The sequence below is a fragment of the Podarcis muralis genome, chromosome 1 (genome assembly GCF_964188315.1).
Source record: "Podarcis muralis chromosome 1, rPodMur119.hap1.1, whole genome shotgun sequence".
Taxonomy (NCBI): domain Eukaryota; kingdom Metazoa; phylum Chordata; class Lepidosauria; order Squamata; family Lacertidae; genus Podarcis; species Podarcis muralis.
This window is the reverse complement of record NC_135655.1, coordinates 56,805,582-56,833,581: the sequence shown is the minus strand read 5'-3', so window position 1 is coordinate 56,833,581 and position 28,000 is coordinate 56,805,582. Positions and strand designations below refer to the sequence as shown.

At 42.5% G+C, this 28,000-nt stretch overlaps 1 protein-coding gene across 3 annotated transcripts; it reads right to left on the bottom strand.

The window, feature by feature from the left end:
* Positions 1–27,976, bottom strand: APIP (APAF1 interacting protein). Of its 3 annotated transcripts, XM_077929220.1 has the most exons (8): positions 27,857–27,976; positions 17,183–17,283; positions 13,575–13,623; positions 8,014–8,131; positions 4,788–4,923; positions 3,493–3,528; positions 1,634–1,801; positions 1–1,120 (listed from the first exon to the last, which is right to left on the bottom strand). In XM_077929220.1, exons 1-8 carry the CDS (start codon positions 27,923–27,925, stop codon positions 1,021–1,023), a joined length of 777 nt encoding a protein of 258 aa, XP_077785346.1. In that variant the 5' UTR covers positions 27,926–27,976; the 3' UTR covers positions 1–1,020. The 3 variants fall into 3 exon arrangements, with proteins under 3 accessions (XP_077785346.1, XP_077785350.1, XP_028584003.2); XM_077929224.1 differs by lacking the exon at positions 13,575–13,623; XM_028728170.2 differs by lacking the exon at positions 3,493–3,528 and having other exon boundaries at positions 27,857–27,975.
* Positions 27,977–28,000: the final 24 nt, after the last annotated feature.

Genomic DNA, 28,000 nt, shown 5'->3' with positions numbered 1-28,000 from the left:
TTTTTCGAAAGGAATGGAAATGTTTTATAGAGTATTTACAAACAAATTGTAAACAAATCAAGACATTGGTAGGATTATTGTAAGAACCTGTGGCTTCAAAAATGTTTATGAGATAGATATGAGAATAGATGACTAAAATAATAAGTTAATTTGGAGTATGCAGGAAATGATGAAAATAAATGCAAAGAACCGCAGAAAGAGGGGGAAGAAGAGTCAAAGTTTGAAATGTTAGAACGATTGTTGAATAATTGTACATTTGTACATAAACGGAAATTATAAATTTAATTATATAAAAAAGAAAGTCACCATGTACTTTCACATATCTGATTCTCATTTCTACTTCAAATATTATCATTTTTAATGCATACATTTTCTCCTCTGCTTAACTTACAAAGAAGGCATCCATTAAAATTAACCAAGAGAAAATCTATTGTAACCTAGGGGCTGCTGAGGAAAGAGGATAGTGTAAAATATAATTACTACTGCACTTTTCAAAGAGAAAAGGCTAATGTTTCATTTTGGCGTACTTTTATACGTGGCACTCTTTCAACACTATCTAGCTTTTCCAGAGACAGACTCTTTGTTGATTTAGTTTAAAGCTGTTTTAAAGAACTTTTCCATTTGGTGCCATGCTAGGCTTTCAAAATGCAACTTGTCTTTTATTTATGAAAACCTTATAATAATTTGAAGTTGTAATACATTTGCATTTTGATCTTGCTATATTATAGAATACGAGCCACAAGGAAAATCCTAAAGAAACATGCCAGTTGTACTGTGAAAGTAAAGGGAAAGGGAAGTTCCAGATCCTTTAATATGCACAACTGGGAATCCAGACTGCCTTGGGAATCCTTCAGGATTTTAACAAACAGCATAAAATGGTCTGTATTTAGCAACAATATTTCACTAAAACCAATAAGCACATATTGTGCGAAATGTTAAAAGTTGCTTGGGCGTGAACCCTAAAACCTATTGATATTTCCCTGAAATATCAGTGTCATTTTGGTAAGAGATGTTGAGGTATTAAACAATCCCATTTTCTTCCTTTGGAACTGCAGTAGGATCAAGTCCATGTTGCTTCATTTGTACCGCAATATCAAAAAGGTAGTCATAACATTCACACCTAAAAGACAAAACGAAAGAAGTTGGCATCTTGCTATGTGATTTAGCACCAATTGTAGCAATATGAATTTTGTTTTTGTTTTTCTTATACAACATTATCTTGGTAATGTCTTTCCTAACATTAGAAACGCAATCATAAATAGCAACAAGACCTGAATTAGTTTTTTAAAACTATGCTTAGCTCCCAAGTCTGTGCTATGATCTGCAAAACATGTGAAGGCTTCTGAAAATATTTGCAAAAGGGAATTGTACTCCCAGGGATTTTCACTTTTGGGAATCTGAGTGTATGAGGGCCATTCTCAGTATCTACATATATTAAAGGAAAGACACAGGTGAAGGAGAAGTGGTGATAGCTTCACCTGAAAGCAACGTGCATTCTCTAGTACACTCTGGAATGTAAAATCCAGTGGTATTCGCTTGCAACAGCAGAGGGCTACCATTGTGCTTCTTCATAGTTGTACTCACATAGTTTTACTGGGCTATGAGTGATTTCCAAAGAAGAAGAAGAACTCACATTGTCTTGGCTTTTTCCCAAGTTTCTCCCCAAACATAGACTCCATGACGTCTGACCAGCACAGCACAGGAGTCTGGGTAGTCATCCATTGCCTGAGCCATTCTTTCCTTCAGGTCCTTCTCTTCAGGTGTGTTCTCGACAATAGGAACCACTAAGGTATCATCATACCTGAAAAGATGATGGAATTGGGACACGTGTTCCTCTTCAGGTTAGCATTGTGCTTCTGCTACCTGGAAAGGCTGGTTCAAAGCAATCTGGTTGGCATCCGTCTGTCTCAGGAGACAATGGAGGAGTATGTCCCACTTTTCTGCCACAAATCCACCCAGGTGATTATCAATGAATTAAAATCAGCAATGACATCCAGTATACCCAGGGAAGAGCAATCCTTTCTACCCAGCTCTCCTGGTGAAGCTGGCCTCCTGCTGGCCATCAGTGGTACATGACCCCTTCCATCAGTTGAAGGTGCAGGAAGACAGGAGGACCACTGCTGGGATGCCTAGCATCAGCAGTGGAAAGCCCCAGTGCAGGTGTTCTGGAGGTGGGGATTGACTGAGTTGGTCCCATGTCTGCTGGATCCCAAGCCAGTGTCACTGTTGTCATGCATTAAGCCTGAGCTGGGTCATATTACGATTCCCCCACCTTCTGCTCCACCAGCTGTGTGCAGCAGAGCTCTGGATGCTTGGTGGCCCTGCCACCCTGTAAAGGCTCCCCAGTGTGTGTGTGTGTGTGTGTGTGTGTGTGTTGGATTGCAGCCTAAATCACGTAACACAATGACGACACCAGCACCATGTCACCATGGTATTAGGAAGAGTTTGATCTAAAGCATAGAAGTGAATGAAAGAGGAACTAAATCATCAGAGAGATAGTGAACATCACAGCTTGTTTGTACTAAGGACTTTTTGAAACAAACATTTCTTTGACAACATCTCCCTATCTATGTTTCCATTGGTTCATCATGGCATTGGCACTCAGGAATGGTAGTGTTTGGGTGCACAGCATCAACGGGCACAACCAACCACGTGACTTAAGGAAGCAACTGTGCACCACACGCCTACCTGGGAACAAGTCCCACTGACACTTATTTCTGAGGAGAAATGCATAGGATTGCATTGCAAGTGTCAACAATTTCAAAGAAGTTGAAACTCTTCTTAACTTTGGCTAGACTCTATCAATTGTTCTGTATTTTGCATTTTTTTGTCTTAAGCATTTACCAGCAACAACGGAACTTCACTCTGCTGTGACAAACAGCACAATATTAATCTCTTGTTATTAATCACCAGCATATGGTAGGTGATGCTACACTGTTGGAACAGGTTATTACTGCAACGGACATAACATCCATGAATTGTTAAAAAAAAAGTCTGCTTATGCCACTGGTCATCCTAAAACACTAGAGAAGTCAATTCCGGAATTTAATTGTGCAAAGATCAGACCACTTATCAGTTTCGTTGGGTCCTGAGTTCTTTCATTTTGAAGGGAGTGAGGAGAGAAAAATATCATGTGAATTCCAAGAATTGATGTTTTGTTCCCTAGCGTAATTGTTTGCTTAGAAGTCTTAGCAGATCATTCGTATTGTTCTATCGTATTCTGAGAATCTCAACTGTGAGCAAGATGGAGCCTGTCCCGCCCTGGAATTTGCTCTATGAATACTAAAGTGGGATTAAGATAACCTGGCATTGTTTAAACCAAGTTAATTAAAACTGGCAGGGTACTAGCTATACACTGTTGGAACCATGACAGAAATAATAAATTAAACATGCCACAATTTATATGCTTGAACTTTGTTGTTCTAAAATAAGATATGACTCTAAGTATATCTCGTTCTTATATGTAAAAATGATTGGGCACCTCTCACTCACAGAAGTATCGTGATTCTTAGGATACTTTCACGTGATCTAGAAAGGTTAAATACAGGACATGTAAGTTCAATCCGTCTTGATTACCAGAAAAAAAAAACCTCTGCAAAGGGAGTATTTGTATGTGTCCTCCATAAAATGGGGGGGGGGGCAGCGTTAGAAGTGAAAACCAGAGCAGGGGCTTCCCCCCCAAAGAATCTTGGGAACTGTAGTCTGAAATATGGGGGTTATGGTGCTCAGAGTTGTTAGGAGGCCTCTATTCCCCTCACAGAGCTCCAATTTCCAGGGCAGTTTAACATTCCATCCCTTTTTTCCCAGGGAACTCTGGGAATTGCATCACTTTCAGGGGAACTACAGTTCCCAAAATCACTTGGGTGAAGCCATGACTGTTTAAAGTGGTATAATACTGCTTTAAATGTATAGTGCCGATGGGGCCTTACAGTTCAACCGTAACAACGTCCTCTCAGAAGTAATTCCTATTGAATTCAATGGGGCTTACTCCCAGGCAAGTACAATTCAGACTGCAGGCGTACTTATTAATCAGAAAGTCCCAGTTTGAAACTTGCCTCTACCATGTATGCGCTAGATGGCCTTAAAGCAAGCCACTCTCATGCTACTCCCCCCCCCCCCCCAATCTGCAATATGGGAGTAATAATGCTGACTTCCCTTACAATGTTGTTGTAATGGGCACAACTAAATAATTACAGTTACAGTCAATTATAGTTACAGGGCTGGAGCGTGTGCACACATGTGCAAACGCTATTTCCAGCTCCTTCCAGCGCGGAGGAGGCGTGTGCAGTTTCCCATTGGCTGCAGGAGCTTCCTGCAGCCAATGGGAAGCCGGCCAGCGTCACAGAAGGCAGTGCCCGCTCTGCTCCACACTGGTTTAGCACGGCGCACAGGAGCTGACTGAGCGGGTGGCGGGAGTCCATGGGCTGGTTAAACGACCCCCATGGGCCGCTTGTGGCCCATGGGTCTTAGGTTGCCGACCCCTGATCTACATCTACTAACATAGGTTTGTAAAGGCAGAAGAGGTGTGTCTTGTACAACACAAGCCAATTTATGCCAGTTCAGCTCATATGTCCCACTGAGTTCAACAGAATTTGTGCCCAGCATAACCATCTATAGGACTGCAGACATATTTTCTGGGAAATTACCAGCAGAAGTTCTTTTTTTAAAGTGAAGTATTTGCACATTGCACATAAAAACAGATTATCTGAAATATGAACAAGAGAGATTGTTCTGAAATCAGGGTAAACTATGACAATGAGGCTGAAAACTTATCAAGGGGAAATTACCTGAAATAGCCTCCTGCTGTATATTTCTTGATCCCTTTTATCATCTCCTGATGAGTAATTTTAAACTCTCTTCCAGGATAGAGAAGTGTGGCCATTACAGCAGCTTTGGAGTGCGTATGGATTACTGCTCCAGCTCCTACGAAAGCGAAAACTTAATGAAAAATATGACTCATACATCACTCTTCAAATCACAGCTCCTTTTTTTCTTGATATGTTCCTGGTATATAAACTTATGACCTACGCTAAATATTTTTGCTAATACGGACAAGGTAAATTAAAAGACAAAACAACTCACTTCTTTAAATCAACGGAAAGGATGGCAGACTGCACTCAGTAATCCTCAGAGAAAATGTATGGGTTGCTTCAGTTTCACTAGCTCAATGCAGCCAGCTTCTTACGCACCACAAAACAATGAAGGAGGCATTTGTACATTTTCCTATAAGCTTTCTTTGTAGCATTTTATTAGAGACCAGCAAAACTTGTTTTTATTATTATAACCCCCATTTGTAGCCAAGAGCTCAAGAGAATGCCTCATATATCCCAACACTGGCATTGAATATTAGGAAAAGGGAAGTGTGTGTGTCAAAATGAGAGTAGTGGCAAATATTCAACAGGGTCCACACCAGCAGAGTCAGTGTGGTGCTCCTGCCAATGTGACCATACTGCTCCAAGCTTGTCATCACCCAGTTCTGTCCCTGCCCCCTCCAGGTAAGTTGCAATGACGCCGGAAGGGTGGGTCCACCCCACCACAACCTTTCTTAATAAAATTGTGTCAACATCTATACCAATTTCCAATTTTTGTTGTTTAGTCGTGTCCTATTCCCATGGACCATGGACCAAAACACAACAAGCACTCCTGTCTTCCACTGCCTCCCACAGTTTGGTCAAAGTCGTGTTAGTAGCTTCGAGAACACTGTCCAATGATCTCGTCCTCTGTCGTCCCCTTCTCCTTGTGCCCTCCATCTTTCCCAACAACAGGGTCTTTTCCAGGGAGTCTTCTCTTCTCATGAGGTGGCCAAAGTATTGGAGCCTCAGCTGCAGGATCTGTCCTTCCAGTGAGCACTCAGGGCTGATTTCCTTCAGAATGGATAGGTTTGATCTTCTTGCAGTCCATGGGACTCTCAAGAGTCTCCTCCAGCACTCCATGGACAAAAACCAGTTTCTAGTACTAATTACTAATACTAGCATGTAGCTACCAGCTAAGTAGCACAGGTGGGAAATGGAGGCAATATTCACAGTTTCTAGTAATTTGTATTCCTTGGGGAACAAACTTAAAAGGAAGCAAATAACAATCTAGAAAATTATCTCTCTCTACTTGGACTTCAGCCACACTCTCCACCTGAGGGTATATTAATTACATTCAACACACGCATCCCCAGAAGGCATACATTCTCAGAATGAAAATTCAAACGCCCTGTCAAGACTGAAATACCCCAAACTACTTCTTCTCTTTTCTCTCTCTCTCTAAGATTTGATTTGATTTAATAAAGAACCAGTCCTTTGAGTTTAACCTTTGAACTGGTCCTCCACCCATTCCATTCCAAAGGTGCCAAGCAACAATTTGAACAGATTCTGATTTACTGGATAATCATGCTAGACATATTTTTCAGGATTATACAGTTGTACCTTGGTTTTCGAACAACTTAGTTCCCGAACGTTTTGGCTCCTGAATGTCGCAAACCCGGAAGTGACTGTTTTGGCTTGTGAACTATTTTTGGAAGCTGAACATCCGATGGGTGTTCTGCCGCTTCTGATTGGCTGCAGGAGCTTCCTGCAGCCAATCAGAAGCCGTGATTTGGTTTTTGAACGTTTTGGAAGTCGAACGGACTTCCGGAACAGATTCCGTTCGACTTCCAAGGTATGCCTGTAGTCTAGTGCTAAGGATAAGGACTAGAGTCCCATAGTCAAACATTTGTCTTATTTTGAACTGAGATACAAAATTCAGCCTTCATCTCCCTGCATTCATTCCTACCAAGAGCACACAGACCCCTGTCCACAGTATAAAACTTTTCTCCAAAACCTGCCTGCTTCCTTGTCTCCTGTTTCCCCAGCCTAAGTGGCAGACAAGTTCACTGATTTTGAACATTCTGCTACTCCTTTCCAAGTGCTCCTCCTCCTCGCTTTTAAAGTATTGCCACTGCTAATATGGCAGCAACACACCTCATTCTGAAGAAGGGAAGGGGTATTTTCTCAGAGCAAGGCATTGCGGGACAGGTGCCCAGGAGAATGCCTGAGCTGCCACTATTCTGGGGTGGCTGGGAATTATTTAAGAGAGGGTGTCTACTAACCCCCCAAAAACACTGGAAAAGCATTCTCTAAAGCCACCTTTCCCAGGATGCCTCCCCGTCTTCCTCAGAATGAGGCAGAGAGGAGGGGAGGATAAGCTGCCAGTGCATGAGCAGCAGCCAAACATTGAAAGTAAGGGGAAAGGCCAGGAGGTACTCATTCATTGTCCCACTGCTAGCTGAGGCAACTGGGCACCTCTGATTCTACCACTTATGATTTCCCCCTCAGAAGACTAGTAAGTCAGCCATACTCTGTGCACATACAGAGAGGCTGAATTATTATTATTATTTAATAATAATAATAATAATAATAATAATAATAATAATAATAATAAATAATTTATACCCCACCCATCTGGCTGGGCTTCCCCAGCCACTCTGGGTGGTTCCCAACAGAATTAAAAGCACAACAAAACATCAGACATTAAAAACTTCCCAAAACAGGGCTGCCTTCAGATATCTTCTAAAAGTCAGATAGTTGTTTATTTCCTTGATATCTGATGGGAGGGAATTCCACAGGGTGGGTGCCACCACCGAGAAGGCCCTCTGTGAGGTTCCCTGTAACCTCACTTCTTGCAGGGAGGGAACCGCCAGAAGGCCCATATTAAAAATGTAGCAATTGTTACCAAAAAAGAGAGACTCCATTGGGGTACATATTTGTATTTGCCAAATGAAGCTTCTGTGAATCATTCCTTTTCAAAAAGCCATCAAGAGAGCTTTTTGTTATAAGGAGGCATATATATACTGTAAATGAAATCAACCAATCGGTAAAAGAAAGATGCTTTAGCTGTTATAGCAATTACTGCAAGAATTGCATTGTACTGTTGTAAAGGCATGTTCCAATTCTGCTGCAGTTTCAATTAAGAAATCTCCATTTTATAAGCAGAATACACTAGTGTTTACAAAGTGATGACTTTTCAATAACGCTGCTTGCTGCCTACCTCTCATGGTATAAGCATTCATGAAGAGAGGCGTGCATTGACTCTTCTTCAGCTTCTTGTGTGGTGGGGGACCACTGATGTCCCGTTCTTCAATGTCACACACAAACATATCTTCAGGCTATAATGAAAGCATTTGGAGACACAGTTTGAGTATTTATGCACACCTACATTTTGACAAACTAAATTATAAAGGGTTCAAAGATCAGAGAAAGATTTGCTTAAAGTGCATTGAGAGCTGAAAAACCACTGAAACTTTTTTTTTGGCTCTGCTTCGGAATTTAATAACTGTTTTCTGTTATGATTTTGTTTGATGCTTGGTTTTGCATTTTAATAAAACAAGAAAGAAAAAACCCACTGGAGAAACTAGTTCTTTATAAAATACATTCAATGTAATTAAATTCTGAGGGGGTGCAGAAATGTGAATGTGCAGTGAGTTGTTAAGGCATGGTGGAAGTGACCGGTTCCTTGTCCAGGATCAAACTCGGGGGGGGGGGGGGGACCAGTTTATTCACCGTGAAGCAAAAGCTGGTTGATCCTTGTGTTCTTGTAATCCTTCCCCCCCCCCGCCCCCCATAACCCTGGAGCAGTTTCACATATGTTTTTAAAGCATCTTCCATTGAAAAAAATAAAGTGAAAGTGCCCTTCTAAAGTTTTGTGCTGCCTAAAGATAACCCAGAGAAAAATGTTGGGGGCGGGGAAAGAGAGAGCAAGGCAGATGACTGAGATCAGCATTTGACTAGCTGATAAATACCGTATAGGCCTAAATATGTCCAACCGTGAAAAGTTAAAGTGTGGCTTAAATTCGTGACCTTACAAAAATTGCCTTTTAGGATATCGCTGCTGAAACAGACACGCGGTAAAACGGAACAACAACAAAAAAGCGAGCTTGAGACTTGTGCAATTAATTCTAGTGTTATTCATGGCTTCCCCCATATTTGTGGCGCTGTGGGTTAAAGCCTCAGCGCCTAGGACTTGCCGATCGAAAGGTCGGCGGTTCGAATCCCCGCGGTGGGGTGCGCTCCCGTCGCTCGGTCCCAGCGCCTGCCAATCTAGCAGTTCGAAAGCACCCCCGGGTGCAAGTAGATAAATAGGGACCGCTTACTAGCGGGAAGGTAAACACGCTGGCCATGTGACCCGGAAGTGTCTGCGGACAGCGCTGGCTCCCGGCCTATAGAGTGAGATGAGCACACAACCCTAGAGTCTGTCAAGACTGGCCAGTACGGGCAGGGGTACCTTTACCTTTATTGATTTTTTATTTGCATTTACGGTGCTACGAACAGGTGTTTAACCCACTTGCGGGTCCTCTCTGGTACCTTTAGGATTTTCTTCTACATTTGCCATTTATGGGTGTGAACACCTGCAGAATTTTAAGGAGCGGCTTATATTCGGGTATTGTCTTTTTTTTTCTTCTCTCCCCCCCCCCCCCGAATTTTAAAGGTGCAGCTTATTTCCGAATTTTAAAGGTGCAGCTTATTTCCGGGTGCAGCTTATATTCAGGCCAATACAGTATATTCTTTGAATGCATTGTGAAGCCAGTCTCGCTCCGCAGAAGGAAGTTATATTTGCGCATACCCTAACACAGAATGGCTGGTAGGGCAGGAATGGCAGGACATACCTGTCCTCCTGGCCTGACCAGTGCCACTGCTGTCTACTGGGGGGCAGCGGGGCCAGGCAGTGGAGAAGATGCTTCTGAGAAGCTGCATGAGCAGAACCAAGGCTCCATTTCCACCAGTGTGTCCGCACAGCACCTCTCTGCCTCTGCCACATCACCTCTCCCCTTCTTAGCAAACTGCAGTGGTGCTAGTGCCACGTCAGGCGCATGATGCTGCCTTTCCTGAGAACATCATTTTTTAGTTGTTCCCTTTCTGGTGAACTAATTTACGATAACGTTAAGAAAACTGTATGACCAGTACTATATAGATATCTAGAAATGCACACCCTTATATATCACTGATTATAATTTAATCTTAACATTTTGTGTTGCTCGACTTTAAGAAGTAAACTCCCCTAGGAAATGCACTTTGTTCGTAATTACCACAATCTTAGCATGCTCGTTGGTTTTCAAAACTCTCTCTTTCAAAGGATTAGAGACAAACAAATGAAAGCTGAGACCGAGAGCCTCTGGAATCCATCTTTTGATTCTGGCACACGTACAAACAATCGCAGAATAGACACAGAGCCCTGGTCAAATATTTACAGAGCAATCCTATATGCACATTTGTTCAGAAGTGAATTCCATTGCATTCAATGGGCTTGCACCCAGATGAGTATAGGATTACAGCCTTCATCTGAAAATATACCTTCATATTTATTTCACTAATGTTGCAGCAGAAACAGCCTATGATTTAATCTGCACTCCTACATGCATTTACCTGGGAGGGAGCTCCACTGAACTCACTGGGGCCAACCTTTGAGTCGATAAGTATAGATTTGCTTTCTGTTAATCACAACACAATATTCACAGATTGAGTTTCTATGCCAATAGGACACAAAGATTTCCTTTAAAATCCAAATTATCGAGTTCTGACATCTGACTCATTTTGTCAGAAGTCTTTTTTATTTAACTGTTTACTTAAGTATTAATTAGGAAGATTAAGTTTTTTAATGCATGTAAATCTGCTTTTTCTTCTTTCTGTATTTTCTTCTTTTCTTTTTTCTTAATTGTTTTTTCTTTAATTTTCTTTTTGTAGTATGAGATTGTAAATTCTTTGTAAATGTGTGTAATTTAAATTAATAAAGATTATTTTTTTTAAAAAAAATCCAAATTTTCATTATGGTATACAACAGGCACGTCCAACATCCAACAGGTTGCGATCCATCATCGAATATCAAAAATTGGCAGTGAGCTACCACACTCTCCCATTGTTATTCTTCAACTTAAACATATTTAGCTGGGGAAACCCAGCCAGACAGGCGGGGTATAAATAATAAATTATGGTAATGATAAAAATAACAACAAATTTTTACCCCCACGCCGGCCCCCTCCCAGGGCCGTTGGTGCACACAGGAAGCCAACATGTCCCAAAATGTCCAATTCCCCCTTTAGTGGATGGAAGAGCTCTGTAGGGATGGGGGCAGCGGCTTACTTTCAAATAAATGCATCTAGGCTGGAACTGGAAAGGCAGGGAAAGTTCAGCATCCATGCAGAACTAGGAGGGAGAGTGGCTTACTTTTGAGTAAACGCAGCTAGGCTGGAACTGGAAAGTTCAGCATCCATGCAGAACTAGGAGGGAGAGGGTTTTCTTTCCATGGGAACCAGCAGGAGGGGGGGAGAGGGAGGAGAAACGTCATGGTCTCTCTTGCACGCACTGCCCTTCCCTCAGCTCCCTTTCCTGGCTAGCCAGCTGACTGGGCGCCTCCACAGCTGCAGCCCGTTCAGAGCCCCGTGTGCCCCATTTTCACCTCCCTGCCCGGGGAGGAGACTTGCAGGAGGCGGAGGCAGGTGCTTCGTGCCTTTCCGGGCCGGCCAGCTGACTGGGCGTCGGGCAAAGCCGGCGGCCCAGCAGGGTGCTTGAGGCAGCCGCGATCGACCAAAATCCTTGCGTGGTCCCCAAGTCGATCGTGGTCGATGTGTTGTACATGGTATACAACATACAGGCCCAATTGCACAGGGCTATTTTCATCACATTAAACACTGTTGCTACTTTCTTCCCAGCTTTGCAGACTGCTCCAGCATTCTGGGTGGGTAATAATAATAATAATAATAATAATAATAATAATAATTTTTATTTATACCCCGCCCTCCCCAGCCAAGGCCGGGCTCAGGGCAGCTAACAAGCAATAATAAAAACAAGTTGAATGAATACAACTTAAAAACAAGATTAAAAGACAACAATTAAAATATTGAAACATTAATATATTAAAATGCAGCCTCATCACAGGAGGAGAAAGGAAAAAGCCTCTAAGATCAAGAGAAACAGTGCTGTACAGAGCCAATTTCTTGATTTCTTCTTAGTGGCTATTCCTGCCTGGCCACTGGATGAAAGCAGTGTTCCTAATCAGCCCTGCTATTGTGGGGGTTCTTCTAGCCCAATATAAAGCCAAAGGGTAAGGCAGCCCACTCTTGTTCCTGACAGTAGCTCACAGCAGCAATGGCATTAATGGCAAGTAGAACCCTCCAATGCCATTTGTGAAATAAACTTGGCTGCACAAAAGAAAATAAGCCATCTCCCTTTACCACTCCCGAGTGTCTGAGGGGTGAGGTGGCAGGAACAAAGGACCAATAAATGGAAAGGAAAAGGTGATAAATAAGTGGACATACATGCATGTAGGGTGGATTTGATTTAAATCAAATCAATTTAAATCACTAGTCAGTAAGACTTGATTTAAATCTTCTTCTTTTTACAGAAAGGCTCGTTCTCACTGGTATAATCTTAATATTTACAACTAGAGAAAGGTTTCATTTTTGGAATAATAAATTTTCAGAGTACTTTTTACAGTTATATCAAAAATTACTGATTTGGTTACACTAGTAGAAATACATAAACAGATAATTATGAAATTATTGTGAGGTTTAATAAGCTAACTGTTTATATTTGGACAACTTTTCTGCTGTATTTTATTGGAAGGAGAAAAATAATCATTTCCTTAATAACAATTTAAGCAATTTATTTAACTAAATAACATTATAGCATATGTATCCATGTTTGTTAACTGATGTGGCTAAACGTGGTGTTTTTTTAAAGAAACAACTTATAGATTAAGTTTTAGCACACATGAAAAACTTAAAACAAATCATTATTTGTTGATGAATAGCCTTTGAATCATAATGTCATAGAAAACTATGTTTAGAAAGATTTTTCCTCCAAAAGGATTTTATTTTAAAAATCCAATTTAAATAAAAAAAATCTGATTTAAATAAAAAAACCCTGATTTTAATTTAAAAACCCTGATTTTTTAATTATTATTTTAAAATCATTGCTTTTTATTCACCCTGCATGCATGTCTTAGTTATGTGGCTTCAATAAGTTTCTTTCCAATGCTCATTTTGGCTGTCCAATAGGAATTACAACCCTTCCATACAGGCAGCAGGGCTTCCCAGAGTGAGAAGATCCAAGCAAAGTATCACCTCTCTCCTGCAGACAAGGAACACTGCAATCTATCTGGCCCATTCATCCAGGCTGCCTCCTTAGTTTTTTCTTTAGCCCAGGCAGTGGCGTAGCGTGGGGGGTGCAGGTGGGGCCGGCCGCACCGGGCGCAACATCTGGGGTTAGGGCAGATCCACAGGTTAGGGGGCGCAAATCCACGGGTTAGGGGGCGCAAATTATTTGCCTTGCTCCGGGTGCTGACAACCCACGCTACGCCACTGAGCCCAGGATACCTTAATGCCACCATTCAAGGCTGTTCCAAAATTACACTGTTTAGGCCAGAGCTAATTAGAAAAGGAAGCTTTTGAGCTTTCTTCCTACTAATAAATGTGTGTTTAAATATGTCTGCGGCTGCAATCCTATACATATTTACCAGGGTGTAACTCAGCCAGACTTCCTTCTGAGCAAGCATGGACGGGATAAATCTTCAGATTAGTTTTCAAGGAAGATTATCAGAGGTAGAAATGTACCTACCTGAATTCTTTCTTTTTGGACACCAGAGGGAGCAATATATATCTCATTGCTAGAGGGGGAAATCAGAAAAGTTTAGCTGTAGGCACAAAGTAGCATGAAGCATATGGCTTCATTTATCAACAACCAAACATACAGCAATTCCTCCCTCACAACATGATCTGCATCTGACAGCAGTGCTTAAGCTACTGCCACAGGCTTAGCTAGCCCTAGAACACCCGACATTATTATAGCTTAGAGGTGTTATTGCCTGCCGTTGCCCTTAAAGCTCTTCATAGCTGTGATTATGCAGTGCACGTTATGAGACAAAGAAATCCCTTTTGATTTGCAGGGGAATAAACATCTATACTGCTGTAGGTTAACAGAAGCTGCAATTCTAAGGAAGCTGAAGTAGAAGAAAATCCTTCTGAAGCCAAGGGGACTTGATACACAAATAAAGGGGTTTAGGACTAAAGGGTGAAACATAAGCTGTATGCTTTGTTCTTTCTTACTAGTTGTTCATATTTTACTGTGTTTAGCGTATGCCACTATTTAGGGAGGAGGAGCGGGATTGTAAATGATTTAAAATAAATATAGTTTTTAAATAGTTTTTAAAAACTATTGCACAAATCTGTTTGTGGGCAAAAGAGAAAGTGAGGCAATGTCTGCACGAAGAACCGTTGGTTTTAATAATATTGGAGTAATACGGAGCTCTGGAGCTCTTACTTGGAATTTTGCAGAGCAGAGACACCTAGTGGTTAATTGGCCAGGTTATGCACAGCTGATATTTGAAGACATTATTCATTGAATGTTAAAGGGAGGTGGGTGGGTGCACATTTATGAAGAAGATTCCATTTGGTCACGCAAATGGCAAGGATTTGCAGTCAAACTAAAAAGAACACTATATATCTGTTACAGGACGTGGGTGGCGCTGTGGGTAAAACCTCAGTGCCTAGGACTTGCCGATCGTATGGTCGGCGGTTCGAATCCCCGCGGCGGGGTGAGCTCCCGTCTTTCGGTCCCAGCTCCTGCCCACCTAGCAGTTCGAAAGCACCCTTAAGTACAAGTAGATAAATAGGTACCGCTTTATAGCGGGAAGGTAAACGGCGTTTCCGTGTGCTGTGTTGGTACTGGCTCGCCAGAGCAGCTTCATCACGCTGGCCACGTGACCCGGAAGTGTCTCCGGACAGCGCTGGCCCCCAGCCTCTTAAGTGATATGGGCGCACAACCCTAGAGTCGGACACGTATGGGCAGGGGTACCTTTACCTTTACCTTTATATATCTGTTGGGAATACAGTAGTACTTCTGGTTGCGAACGGGATCCGTTCCAGAGGTCTGGCCGGATCCTGAGGTTTTCGCAACCTGAGGATCACAGTTATATGCATGTGCAGAGAGGTAGACCACTTCTGTGCATGCGCACATGGTGAAACACTCCCGGGTTTGCCACTTTCGCAACCTGAAGTTTACGTTTCCCAAGGGTAATGTAACTCAGGGTGCTACTGTACAGTGGAGCCTCGGGTTAAGAACTTAATTAGTTCTGGAGGTCCTGAAGCTGTTCTTAACCTGAGGTACTACTATAGCTAGTGGGGCCTCCCGCTGCCGCTGCGCCGCCACCATGCGATTTCTCGTCCTGAAGCAAAGTTCTTAACCCAAGGTACTATTTCTGGGTTAGTGAAGTCTGTAACCTGAAAAGTCTGTAACCCAAGGTACCACTGTACTAAGAATCAACATGGTATCTTGCATAGAATTGTCAGCAATGAAAACACAGTGCTTTTGGAAATATATACAGTGAGCATATAAGGCAGCAGCCTCAAGTCACAGACTAACTTTTGTGACACAGGAGCCATTTTCAGTTTAGATGAAAGATTAAGGCTGCAGTTGTTACCCCCTGATCAGAAGTGCTGGTGGGAGTTAGGATTAGGTGGCAGTGTCCCTCAGCTGGGCTCTATGTGGGGAATTTCAGTGAAGCCACAGTATGGCCCCAAAATGGGGCGTGGAGTTGAGCAGGACAGCTGTGCATATGGCAAGCAAAAAAACCAAACACATCTACACAAACAGCACTTCCTCTACCTTTTGCCATGGTGGACAGGAACCAGCAGGGTTTCAGGTGAGGCAAAGGATATGCCACTCTGCACCTCCCTGGACCCTCTTGGAATTGCCCTGTATGCCAACCTCTTCCCTAAGGCTTTTACACATTTGCAATAAAATTAAGCAAGGATAATTTTAAAATGTCAGCATTTGAAACTGACATTGCACTGTGTTTACAGGAATGCTATCCTGGTCTTAGGAATAATTTAGCCTTTATTAAGTGGTGAAGTTATACTTTATTATTATGTAAAAAAATACACCAATGAGATTTATTTCTGCGTCATGTGTTTTTGTTTTGAGAGCTGTTAGTTTACAGTTTTCACTACAACAGGCCTTCTGCTTCCTGTGTCTCCATCCCCGAGATGAATACAAGTGGTGCTCTCCCATTAATTCCTCCAAAATTCTTTCTACAACCTAAGCCACTGACTTCAGTCATCCTGCAGTCCAATTCTAGCCTGTTTTCTAAAACCTCTCTTGCTCTTTGCGGGTATTGGAGTCTCACTTCTGTTGCCATTGCTACTTCCACTTTTGTTTATCATCTAGGTTCACCTTCTTTTCCAAGCATGCACTGCTTGTCCAATACTGGCTATACAGGAAGAGGGAAATGGCAATTATCATTGGAAAACTCTTTTTTGGAACAGCTCAAGATCCACCTGCTTGAATCCACATGTGACCCCAAGGCTAGAAATTGGCAGCCCATGTGGCAAAACCCTTCACAGTGTAACTAATACAGTGGTGCCTCGCAAGACGAAAAGAATCCGTTCCGCGATTCTCTTCATCTAGCAGTTTTTTCATCTTGCGAAGCAACCCTATTAGCGGCTTAGCGGCTTAGCGCTATTAGCGGCTTAGCGGCTAAAAGGCTATTAGCGGCTTAGCGGCTTAGAAAAAAGGGGGGGGGGAGCGAAAAAAACCCCGCAAGACTTGCAAGACGTTTTCGTCTTGCGAAGCAAGCCCATAGGGAAATTCGTCTTGCGAAGCAACTCAAAAACGGAAAACCCTTTCGTCTAGCGGGCTTTCCGTCTTGCGAGGCACTCGTCTTGCGGGGCACCGCTGTATGTCTTTATCCAGACACACATATATCTTTATGCCAACAGATTGCAAGCTTTTCCTTTTCCCACCGCTAAGTGGAGCTAGGTATCCACAAATGCAAATATCCAGAGCAACTCGGAAATAAGCCAAACATTTCATGTACATGTTTCTTTAGAAAATCTATTTAGAGTACTGCACCTGCACAAAATCATTCACTTTATGTTCTGCTGTCAGCTGGAGGAAATTATTTATATTCTGCTCAGAGAGTCTGAGGACTTACTTGCTTAAGATATACAAGAATGACAGCTTTCTTATCCAGGGCCCATAAAGTTCTTAAGCCGCTGTATTGCACTTAAGTAGCCTTCTTTGACAATGGTATAAGGCCACTCTAATGAAGTTCCAATTGTCTACTTCTTTTCAACATCTATCATGTTTTATCTTTCACTTTCCCTCCACTTATGCTGATCTGTGCCTAAGTGGGTATTAGTTTAAAACAACAACCACTAAACACTCACCCGTGCTTCATGCTGATTCCACCACCAGTCCCTGTAACCCATCCTAAGTGATAAAACTGGCGGCAAAGCTCTGGGATCAAATTCCTTGGATGCACATTCTCCTACGGAGGAAACAAAAAGAAAAGGCACATTTAAAAATGGTTTATTTGCTTTTTAAATGAAAGCTGCAATATTTATCCGATTCATTGATTAAAATGTGATTCCAGCTGATCGGGAACCCCCCCCCCCTGAAGTTGTTTTAAATAGAAATACTTAGAAATATTGCTATTTTGAACAGATTTCTGCTCTTCTCTCTCAGTCAAGGGGAATTGCTTCTTTCTGCTGTAACACATGAATCTCTAAAAACAGAGTATGCTTTTTCTTCAGCATTATGGTTTGTTTATATGCAAATTTGATTAATCAAAACTCGCACAGTAAATTCACTGAGATTTGTTTACGTGGATGGCAGCTGTTATATAAAGTCCATATAGCATGGGTGACTCAATTATCTATCTCACATTTAAGATTTTGCTAAGCTAGAACTCCCATCAGCTCCAGCGAGCATCCCACGGATGATGGGAGTTGTAGTTCGGCAGCATCAAGAGGGTAAAAGGTTCCCACACATGGGCTCTAGCCTTTTGGTCAGTGGTAGACAACATAGCGACCTCCAGATGTTGAACTACAATTCCCATCAGCCCAAGGCAGCATGGTCAATAGTCAAGGAAGATAGCACTTGGGAGTTTAGCAATTTCTAGAAGGGACCTGACCCCAGTTGCTTTTTTCTAAATAGCACAATTTTTGCCGTTTGCAGCTATGGAGGGTGGGGTACATGCTTTTAGACGCTTGGCTATGGTTGACCAACAGACTTTTCAGGTCCAGTCCAATGCAGAATCTGCCCAGCAGTGAAAAGGGCTGCACAAAAAGCATTTGCTCTTGTGCATATGGTGAAGAACAGTGTTCCTTCTGGTTCCCTTGCACAGCATTGTTTGACACCTTTAGATATTATGGGTACCCGTGGGTTCAATACCCATCTCTGCAGTGGTTTCAAGTAAAAACATGAAGGTTTCCTGTACCTGTGATATATTGTGCACAAGGCTATCACAGTAGCTGTCCATTGACTTCTATGTACAGCTTTAAAACATCTGCTTCTAATACAGTTTCCGAAGTTGCACAGTCGACTGTGCTTCTTTTTTTAACATTTCACTCAAACTGAGACTCTATATATTTTCTTAAAGGATGAGCAACTACAAGATTCCCTAAATATTTACATTTAAATTGAAGGGGAAAATAAATTAGATTTCTGCAACTCGTTCAGCCTGATAAACAGTCATCAGTAACAGACATTGAAAGATAACTTTCAAATGGAGGTTCATGAAATTACTATTAACAACTGCAATTTGTCATTCTTCATTTACCACATTTTAGCAGATGCCAAGCAAACACTCCAGGGCACCTTCACAGTTGATGTAAACTGGAGTATCTGTCCTGAATGCAATGCAGCCATGCAGGTTTACACCAGTTAATGTTGCAAATCATTACTAATCCCAAATCTGCTATGAAATCAAAGTCCTTTGAAATCTTTCATATTATTATTATATGTTAGTCTAGCTATTATACACACTATTTGTTGCAAAGAAAAATGATATACATTTGCATAAGCTGGGTATAAGCTTCATCTCAGTAGAACACCTTCTAGTATGAGCTTCAACTTATGGTATGTATCAGCGTAATGACAAACATTTGCAAAAGGATTCACCAAGGATTTACAGAATTACTGTTAAGCCAACATGACTGAAGTATATTGATGGCAGGGTGGGGGAGATTGCCACTTTTCTCTAACATTTCAAATGAAGTGAATCATTTATCCGACATGAACTTGAAATTGTTGTTTTTAAAATACAGATAAATTTGGCATGTACAGTGGTACCTCTGGATGAGAACGGGATCCGCTCCAGAGCCCCATTTGCATCCTGAGCAGAACGCAACCTGCATCTGCGCGTCTCACCGCTTTTGCGCATGCGGCGAAACCCGGAAGTAACCCATTCCATTACTTCCGGGTTGCCACGGAACGCAACCTGAAAACGCTCAGCCTGAAGCGTCTTTAACCCGAGGTATGACTGTATTCCAAAATATGCACTAGGTTGTTAGTGAAGGCAGGTCCACACAGTCATGTTTATCATGAGCCAGGCTGACTGTGTGAATAGCAGTTTTAGGCCCCCTCCCCACTGTGCACCCACAACTGCCTTCATTCACACACCTGTGTGAAGGTATTCTCCATTTCACCATCTGTTGCCTCCAACTCAACCATTTCACCCTCCTGTTCTGGCAATCCTATATTCATATTGTTCTCCAAAATCTCTGTGTCCTCTTTAATTTCACTTCCCATTTCATCCTTCTCTGGTCCACTTTCATTCACTATTTCATCAATCCTAGCTCTGATCTCTTTTAACTGCTCATCAAACAATTGCTAAAGGTTGCCAACAGTCAATGGAATGTCCAGCAGAGTATTTGCCATACTGAATGTTCTTGTTAACAATTCAGTTTCTATCTTAAGATCTTCAATCTCCCGTCTCCACTTTAAGATCTTCACAGTGTTATCTCTTATCAGTACACATTCCTTTACCACAAAGCCAATATGAAGTAACAAAATTACTTTTGATTTCAAGCCAACACTTTCACTGGGAAAATGGAGAATTAAAATTTTTAGCACTCAGAACTCACTTTATCATAAAACTTCCTTGGTTCAAACAATTAGAACATCCCCCCCCTTGCTTTCAGCCCTTTAATGATCAACTCTTCTTAAAGCCAGAAAGTAGCTCACACACCAAATGTAAATTTCAACCAGCAGACAGAAACATCTTTCTCATTTGTAAATTTTAACAGTCTCAGAGATATTTAGAAAAAGGCAGACTTGCAGCCCCTATGGCCTTCAGGGCTCTTGAGTGGCTTTTGGGCAACATGGTGATTCCTCCATTCTAAGTTGCTCACCCCCACCCAGATTCCCATGTGCTGACAGCTTCTTGGTCTCCCGGTGTAGAAAAGGGCTTTTTCAGAGCATCAGAAGTTATTAACCTGTTCACTCTTATCTCCAGAGTGAATTTTGATAGCCAAGATTTATGTCCTGGCTATCATCAGTCACCATGTAATTATCTCGGTCAGCAACTTGCCAACAGAAGACATTCAGTCTTCCATGTTCATCCCCTGGAAATCCTCCATTTCTCACAAAACTAGAACCCAGAGCCATCCAATTAAGTTGAATGGTGGAAGATTCAGGACAGACAAAAGGAATTCCTTACTACACATTTGCTACTACAAGAGGTATTGATGGCTACTAACTTGGGTGGTTTTAAAAAAAGAATAACATCAACAGTACAGTGGAACCTCGGGTTGCAAATGTGATCTGTGCACGAGGCACGTTTGCAACCCGCAGCATAGTGTCTGCGCATGCGCGGGTCACGATTCAGTGCTTCTGTGCAAAGCCCAATTTAGCGCTTCTGCGCATATGCCAAAACCCGGAAGTAACCCGTTCCGGTACTTCCGGGTTCGGCATGGTGCGCAACCCGAAATCACGAAACCTGAAGCGTCTGTAACCCGAGGTACCACTGTATGGCTATTAAAGGCTACTAGCAATTATGGCAATGTTCTGTCTTAACTTGGAGACAGTATGCCTCTGCATACCAGTTGCTGGAGGGAAACCATTGGAAAGAGCCCTGCTGCACTCAGTTTCTGTTTATGGACTTTCCATAGGTGTTTGGCCACTGCAAGAACAGGATGCTGGACTAGATGGGTCTTTGATTTCCAACTTAATATTAGGGAAGTGAGTTCCATACTGACTGGCATAAACCAGCTGAATGCCATGTTTCTGAAAATATGCTCTTATATGGAAGGAGTGTAGCTCAGTGCTTTAAACATGAGAAACATCACCTATGGAAGTGAACACTGCATGATCTGAAGCAGTCCTTGAACCAACAAATATTATGGAATGTGTTAGCTTAAAAGTTGGCAAGTAATTTTCTTTGTCCATCAGACACCCACCCCATTTCAATTCTACCATGATTCCCAAACGAGCAAATTTCCATTTAATAAAATGGTGTGAAGAACGGTCATATTCCTTTTCTAAAAACAGCAACCATAAAACCTTTAATTAGTCAGTTTTGTACAAAATGTATCAAAATAATTCACATGATATATAATTTTGTTGTTTTATTTTTGGAAGGAGATGAATTACATCTTAATTATAGAGACGAACTTATAAACTAATGTAGTCAGAGCTTCTGCAATTTTCAAAATTCCAAAATAGAATTTGAGCTCTTCTCATTTCAGTTCCTTTATTACAAGAATTAGAAGCATTAATAAACTGAGGAAGCAACAATAGATGAGGCAGCTGTGCTGATAACCTTAGCAATTTAAGTGCACAAAATGATACATATGTAAGAAGCAGTGTCAGACAACTCTCCCCCGCAATAATCCTTTAAAACTAGATTAATTAAGCAGCTAGTTTTCCAGGGGAATTGACAGTGGCATTATCATGTTTGAAGAGCCCTGGTGTTCCTGGCACCCTACAGTTATGTTTCCCCTCTGCTGAAAACCACAGTGTCTCCCCACTACCACTGCTCCCCTGCCTGCCTGCATACTTGCTGGCTTGCTCTTTAGCCATCTATTCTCTCTTCTAAGGGTAGGATATAGACAGTAACTGCCTGGATAGCCCACTGCTGATTTGGAACTGGAGACCAAAGGAAGTGGAGCAGTAAGTAGGCTTCCCACTTCCTGCCAATACCATTAGCAAAATGGGCAGCAGGTAACCTTAATCAGAAGAACGAATGAGCCTTTCTGGCCTTTGGGGTCTAAGAATAAAAGTTGGGGTGGGCACTAATGCTATCAGCTTGGGGGCTACCCATAAGGTAGCAGGAATCAGAGAATAGGAATAAATGTTGAGATATAGTGGAGTCTCCCAAGGATTGATATTGGGACCTGTGCTTCTTAACTTGTTCATAAACATTTTAGAATTAGGAGTGAGCAGTGAGATTGCCAGGTTTGCTGATGAGACTAAACTGTTCAGGACCATTAAAAGAGATTGTGAAGAGCTCCAAAAGGTCCATCTGCAGCCATTTGGGTGGGTACATTGGGGAGTTCTTTGGTGGTTGGGCTCCCAGGCAGAGCTGAACTGAAATGACAGATCTCACACTCTCTCTTGTTGGTTTCACCAAACCAACGGGTCCTTTCACTGATTATGAAAGTGGTACAACTTTTATTTCTTTACACATTGAAATTACTCATTCTGTCAAAGTTCTGACCACCTTGGATATGAAATATAAAGCTAGAAGATTACTGCAGCTCACTTCTATGCTGACTTCAGCTCAACTCTCTCAAATAGTATTAGTAATCTCAAATAAGATTAAAAAAGGATGTGTACAAAAAATGGAAAAGGGGGGAAACCACCAAAGAGGAATTCAAACAAATAGCCAGCACGTGTAGACACAAAGTCAGAAAAGCTAAAGCACAGAATGAACTCAGGCTTGCTAGAGAGGTTAAAAGCAACAAAAAAGGCTTTTATGGGTATGTTCGTAGCAAAAGGAAGAACAAAGAAACAGTGGGTTCACTCAGAGGAGAAGATGGTGAAATGCAAACAGGGGACACAGAAAGGGCTGAACTCCTCAATGCCTTCTTTGCCTCAGTCTTCTCCGATAAAGAAAACAATGCCCGACCTGAAGAATTTGGAGCAAATGATTCAGCAGAGGAAACACAGCCCAGAATAACTAAGGAGATAGTACAAGAATACTTGGCTAGTTTAGATGTATTCAAGTCTCCAGGGCCAGATGAACTGCATCCAAGAGTATTAAAAGAACTGGCAGATGTGATCTCAGAACCACTGGCAGTCATCTTTGAGAATTCCTGGAGAACAGGTGAAGTCCCGGCAGACTGGAGGAGGGCAAATGCTGTACCTATTTTCAAAAAGGGGGATAGAGAGGACCCAAATAATTACCGCCCAGTCAGTCTGACATCAATACCAGGGAAGATTCTGGAGCAGATCATTAAGCAAACAGTCTGTGAGCACCTAGAAAGGAATGCTGTGATCACCAATAGTCAGCATGGATTTCTGAAAAATAAGTCATGTCAGACTAACCTGATCTCGTTTTTTGACAGAATTACAACCCTGGTAGATGAAGGGAACGCAGTGGATGTAGCCTACCTTGATTTCAGCAAGGCATTTGACAAGGTGCCCCATGATATTCTTGTAAAGAAGCTGGTAAAATGCGGACTTGACTATGCTACCACTCAGTGGAGTTGTAACTGGCTGACTGACCGAACCCAAAGGGTGTTCATCAATGGTTCCTCTTCATCCTGGAGAAGAGTGACTAGTGGGGTGCCACAGGGTTCTGTCTTGGGCCCGGTCTTATTCAACATCTTTATCAACGACTTGGATGATGGACTCAAGGGCATCCTGATCAAATTTGCAGATGACACCAAACTGGGAGGGGTGGCTAACACCCCCAGAGGACAGGATCACACTTCAAAACGACCTTGACAGATTAGAGAACTGGGCCAAAACAAACAAGATGAACTTTAACAGGGAGAAATGTAAAGTATTGCACTTGGGCAAAAAAAATGAGAGGCACAAATACAAGATGGGGGACACCTGGCTTGAGAGCAGTACATGTGAAAAGGATCTAGGAGTCTTGGTTGACCACAAACTTGACATGAGCCAACAGTGTGACGCGGCAGCTAAAAAAGCCAATGCAATTCTGGGCTGCATCAATAGGAGTATAGCATCTAGATCAAGGGAAGTAATAGCGCCACTGTATTCTGCTCTGGTCAGACCTCACCTGGAGTACTGTGTCCAGTTCTGGGCACCACAGTTTAAGAAGGACACTGACAAACTGGAACGTGTCCAGAGGAGGGCAACCAAAATGGTCAAAGGCCTGGAAACGATGCCTTATGAGGAACGGCTAAGGGAGCTGGGCATGTTTAGCCTGGAGAAGAGGAGGTTAAGGGGTGATATGATAGCCATGTTCAAATATATAAAAGGATGTCATATAGAGGAGGGAGAAAGGTTGTTTTCTGCTGCTCCAGAGAAGCGGACACGGAGCAATGGATCCAAACTACAAGAAAGAAGATTCCACCTAAACGACTTCCGGGTTAGCGCGATCTGGAAATGGCGGATTCCCTCCGAGCTGCGGAGGGAATCGGCTCCACGGAGGTTGGGTCTTGCCGCGCCGGCGACGCGGGGACCCTCAGAAACCGTAGGCGCTGAAGCCTACGGACGGGAAGACTCGGTGGGCGCCCTAAGACCCCCTCCGACCCTCGAAAAGGGTACGGAGGGCGGTGTGGCGCTGAGAGTCGATCGACACCTCGGTGGAGCGTAGCCGCGAGCCATGACCGGAGAGCGCTGACTTCCTCCCTGAAAATTTGGACTGAAAGAACTAACCCGTGAGTAAACGGAATTTGGTTTTAAGAAATTTTTCCTGCGAATTCGAGACGACCGGAGGGTGTGCTAAAAGGGAGTCCGCACCCCCCCTAATTACAGAAAATTTTCAAGCAAGGTCGAGAGAACTAAGGCGGAAAAGATACCTTTATATATTATAAAAGAAACTATCTTCCATGATTTAATAAAAGAAGTGTTGTGCTGGAGAGTGAGGAGGAATTTTTTTTTTTGAGAACCCCCCCCCCCATGGACCAGGGAGTGTCCCGTGTTTGAGTCTGGTGAAGAAGAATAAGGAGTTTGACAGCTGTCAAAAGAGCTGTCAAATGGACAGATTGAAAGTTTGTTAACTGATATCTCTCTGAACTAAAAGTTAAATTGAAACAAAGTTGTTGGAGACTTGATAGAAAAAAACAAAAAAAGGTTTGGACTGTTGGAAAAAGTTTATAAAGTAACCAGAATCCCTCTAGGGGGATTCCAAAGCTACTACAATGGCTGCAGAAGGAAAATTACAGGCAGAGATAAACAGGATGTTCTTTCTTGTGGGAATATTGCAAGAGCAGAGTCTGAGTATGAACAAACAATTAATGACCTTGACTTCAGGAACAAGCAACTCTGCTGAATGCATGAAGGATTTGACAGGAAAGGAATCTGCAGCCAAAACAGAAGCAATATCTCAAGAAGCGGAGGAAAGAGAGCAAGGAGAGGAGAAAGAACAATTGGAAAATACCAACAAAAAGCCTATAATGGTGGATTGCAAGGGAAAAGATACCTGGATTACTTGGATTATAACTTTGCAAAAGATGCTAAGGATGAAGGAGGGGGCCCCTGAAGTATCTGGAATACAGGAACTTAAAGGACACAAGAAATATGATTGGGGCCTCCCTTTTGAACATGAAAGACTGGTTGACTTTTGGCAGCAGTTGTTACCAAGTATCTTGGAGGGAAGGAAAATTGGAGTGATGGAGAATGGATTGCTTCGAGATTTGATGACTGATATAAGAGACTTCCAACAGAACCGACGGAGAGGAACAGAAAGAGATTTAAAGGCCTCGGACGTAAGAAATCCGGGCTAAAAACTATGGTGGACTTTTATTTGAAAAGGGACCAGTACCTGGGAAGGGGGGAGGGGGAAGCAGAAGGGCAAGAATGATGATGAACTTTGGGTTGGGTGAAAAGGGCCTACATTTAAAAATGGGAAATCTGTGGAAGGGAACCTAGGCCGACCTTAGGAAAGAACCTAAATGTTTATAAGAGTTGGGGATAAGAGAAATGGGGCTAATTAGGAAGAGACATATTAAAAATATCAATTATAGGTCAAGGAGAAGAAACTAAAACTTGCTGAATTAATTATGAGAATAGGGATGTATGAAGAGGGGGTGGGGGGGGAGTTCGGGGAATAAGGTTAAGAAAATAAGGTTTTGAGAATATATTTGTTTTGTTTTTGTTGTACTTTTTGTGTGTTTGTTTATGAAAAATGTGAAAACCCAATAAAAATTATTTTTTTTAAAAAAGAAGAAGATTCCATCTAAACATTAGGAAGAACTTCCTGACAGTAAGAGCTGTTCGACAGTGGAATTTGCTGCCAAGGAGTGTGGTGGAGTCTCCTTCTTTGGAGGTCTTTAAGCAGAGGCTTGACAACCATATGTCAGGAGTGCTCTGATGGTGTTTCCTGCTTGGCAGGGGGTTGGACTCGATGGCCCTTGTGGTCTCTTCCAACTCTATGATTCTATGATTCTAGTACTCAGAACGCTATTCAAATTAAAAATGAACAAGAAAATTAGTAAGTATTGACAAATAAAAGCATGAAAGCTCATAAAGCTGTACACTTACAATTTGTAATACAGCTTGATACGTGTGTGTAAATATACTTATTAAGTTAACTGAATTTAAGCTGTTTCCAGTGGCTACCCAAATGTTGTAATCCAAAAGCCACTCTGCCCCAGAATAAGAAGCAATGTAAACAGTAACTGTATGCTGATTAGTAGGCACTTCAAAAATAGATATTAATATAGGTATTGTATTAATCTTTGATGTGGGCACATTTGCCAAGTAAACTCCACCCAATTTTAAAATGCGTTATACAGGCGCATATGGAAAACAAGATCTTAAAATAACTTCAATAATTAAGAATGTTTTAAGAAGTACTCCCCAACAAAGCAAGATTAGTGACTTGCCATAGGCCACCTAATAAGCTTCATAGCCAATAAGAAAATAGATCCTGGATAAGAGTTGACCCCAGAAGGTGACAAGGTCACTTTTATTTACCCCATAGGGACTCAGGATTGGGAAGAAGCGCCCTGTCCTGCCTGTGCCAGCATTTTCATTTTGCACAGAATCCAGGATGCAGAACTAGGGAATTCTCGTTTTCATGCTCTGTTCCTCTGGGTCAGGCATAGGCAAACTTGACCCTCCAGATGTTTTGGGACTACAACTCCCATCATCCCTAGCTAACAGGACCAGTGGTCAGGGATGATGGGAGCTGTAGTCCCAAAACATTTGGAGGGCCGAGTTTGCCTATGTCTGCTCTGGGTTATTGGTCTTCATCTGGCAGCTGGGACCCACTACCGAGTCACAGCCTGATCAAAGGTGGGTGCAGGTCCAACAGCAGCATTACTACTATACAAATATATAGGGAATGTGAGAGGATGGGGGAGGTCTTCAAATACATGTTTGGATGAAAGCTGTGTCTAAGTCTGAAAAAGTAGGAGACTGCTGCTCTAGGTGAAAGGGGGTATTGGTGGTGCTTTATCAGTGCTGGCATACATTAAAAAAAACCAGTCTGATTCCCATCACTGGTAAAAACTGAAGGCACAGTTGGATCCTACAGTTCCTTGCATTTGCTGGTTATCAGCTACTCCTGATTTCTGCCCCAGACTCTTTCAACAGCTATGGCAGCCAGACGTGGTGAAGCCTCCCTCTCCATTTTCTCCTTTCCTTGCTGATATGGCTTGTGTCGATATGCACAGTACTATTAATAATAACAGCAATCGTTGCATCATGCTTCCCAGCCTGTAAATGAAAACTTTTCATCTGCTGAATTTTAGGTTTTCCCCAAAAGTGTCCCCTCGTTTTACAAACGGAAGTTCCCCTAGGAAAGCGAGCGTGGGGACCGTGGCAGCTTAGCCTTGCTCCGGCGGGCGATCTTCCCTGCTCCACCTGGGACTCTCGGCGACTGAACCTGGTTCCTCCCCTCCCACCACGAGCCTCCTCTCTTCTGCGTGAGGGGAGAGGGAAAGAGAGAGAGGCTGGAGCTGCTCGGCTTTGCTCTTTACCTCGGATTTCTCCAGGCCCTTCCTGCAAGCACAGCCACAGTCGCCTCGCTGCTGCTGCTTTTCAGCCATCTCGCTGCACGCGAGGAAGAGAAAAGACCCCGGCGCAGGGAGGAGCTTGGCTGAGCCGCCTGCAAAAAGGGGCGG

Excerpts from the sequence above, each read along its gene's own strand:
- APIP (XM_077929220.1), bottom strand. The coding sequence starts at position 27,925 with ATGGCTGAAAAGCAGCAGCAGCGAGGCGACTGTGGCTGTGCTTGCAGG. Across the intron at positions 17,284-27,856 it reads AGGGCCTGGAGAAATCCGAG|GAGAATGTGCATCCAAGGAA; the intron begins GTAAAGAGCAAA and ends TTTCCTCCGTAG. Across the intron at positions 13,624-17,182 it reads GGAATCAGCATGAAGCACGG|CAATGAGATATATATTGCTC; the intron begins GTGAGTGTTTAG and ends TTCCCCCTCTAG.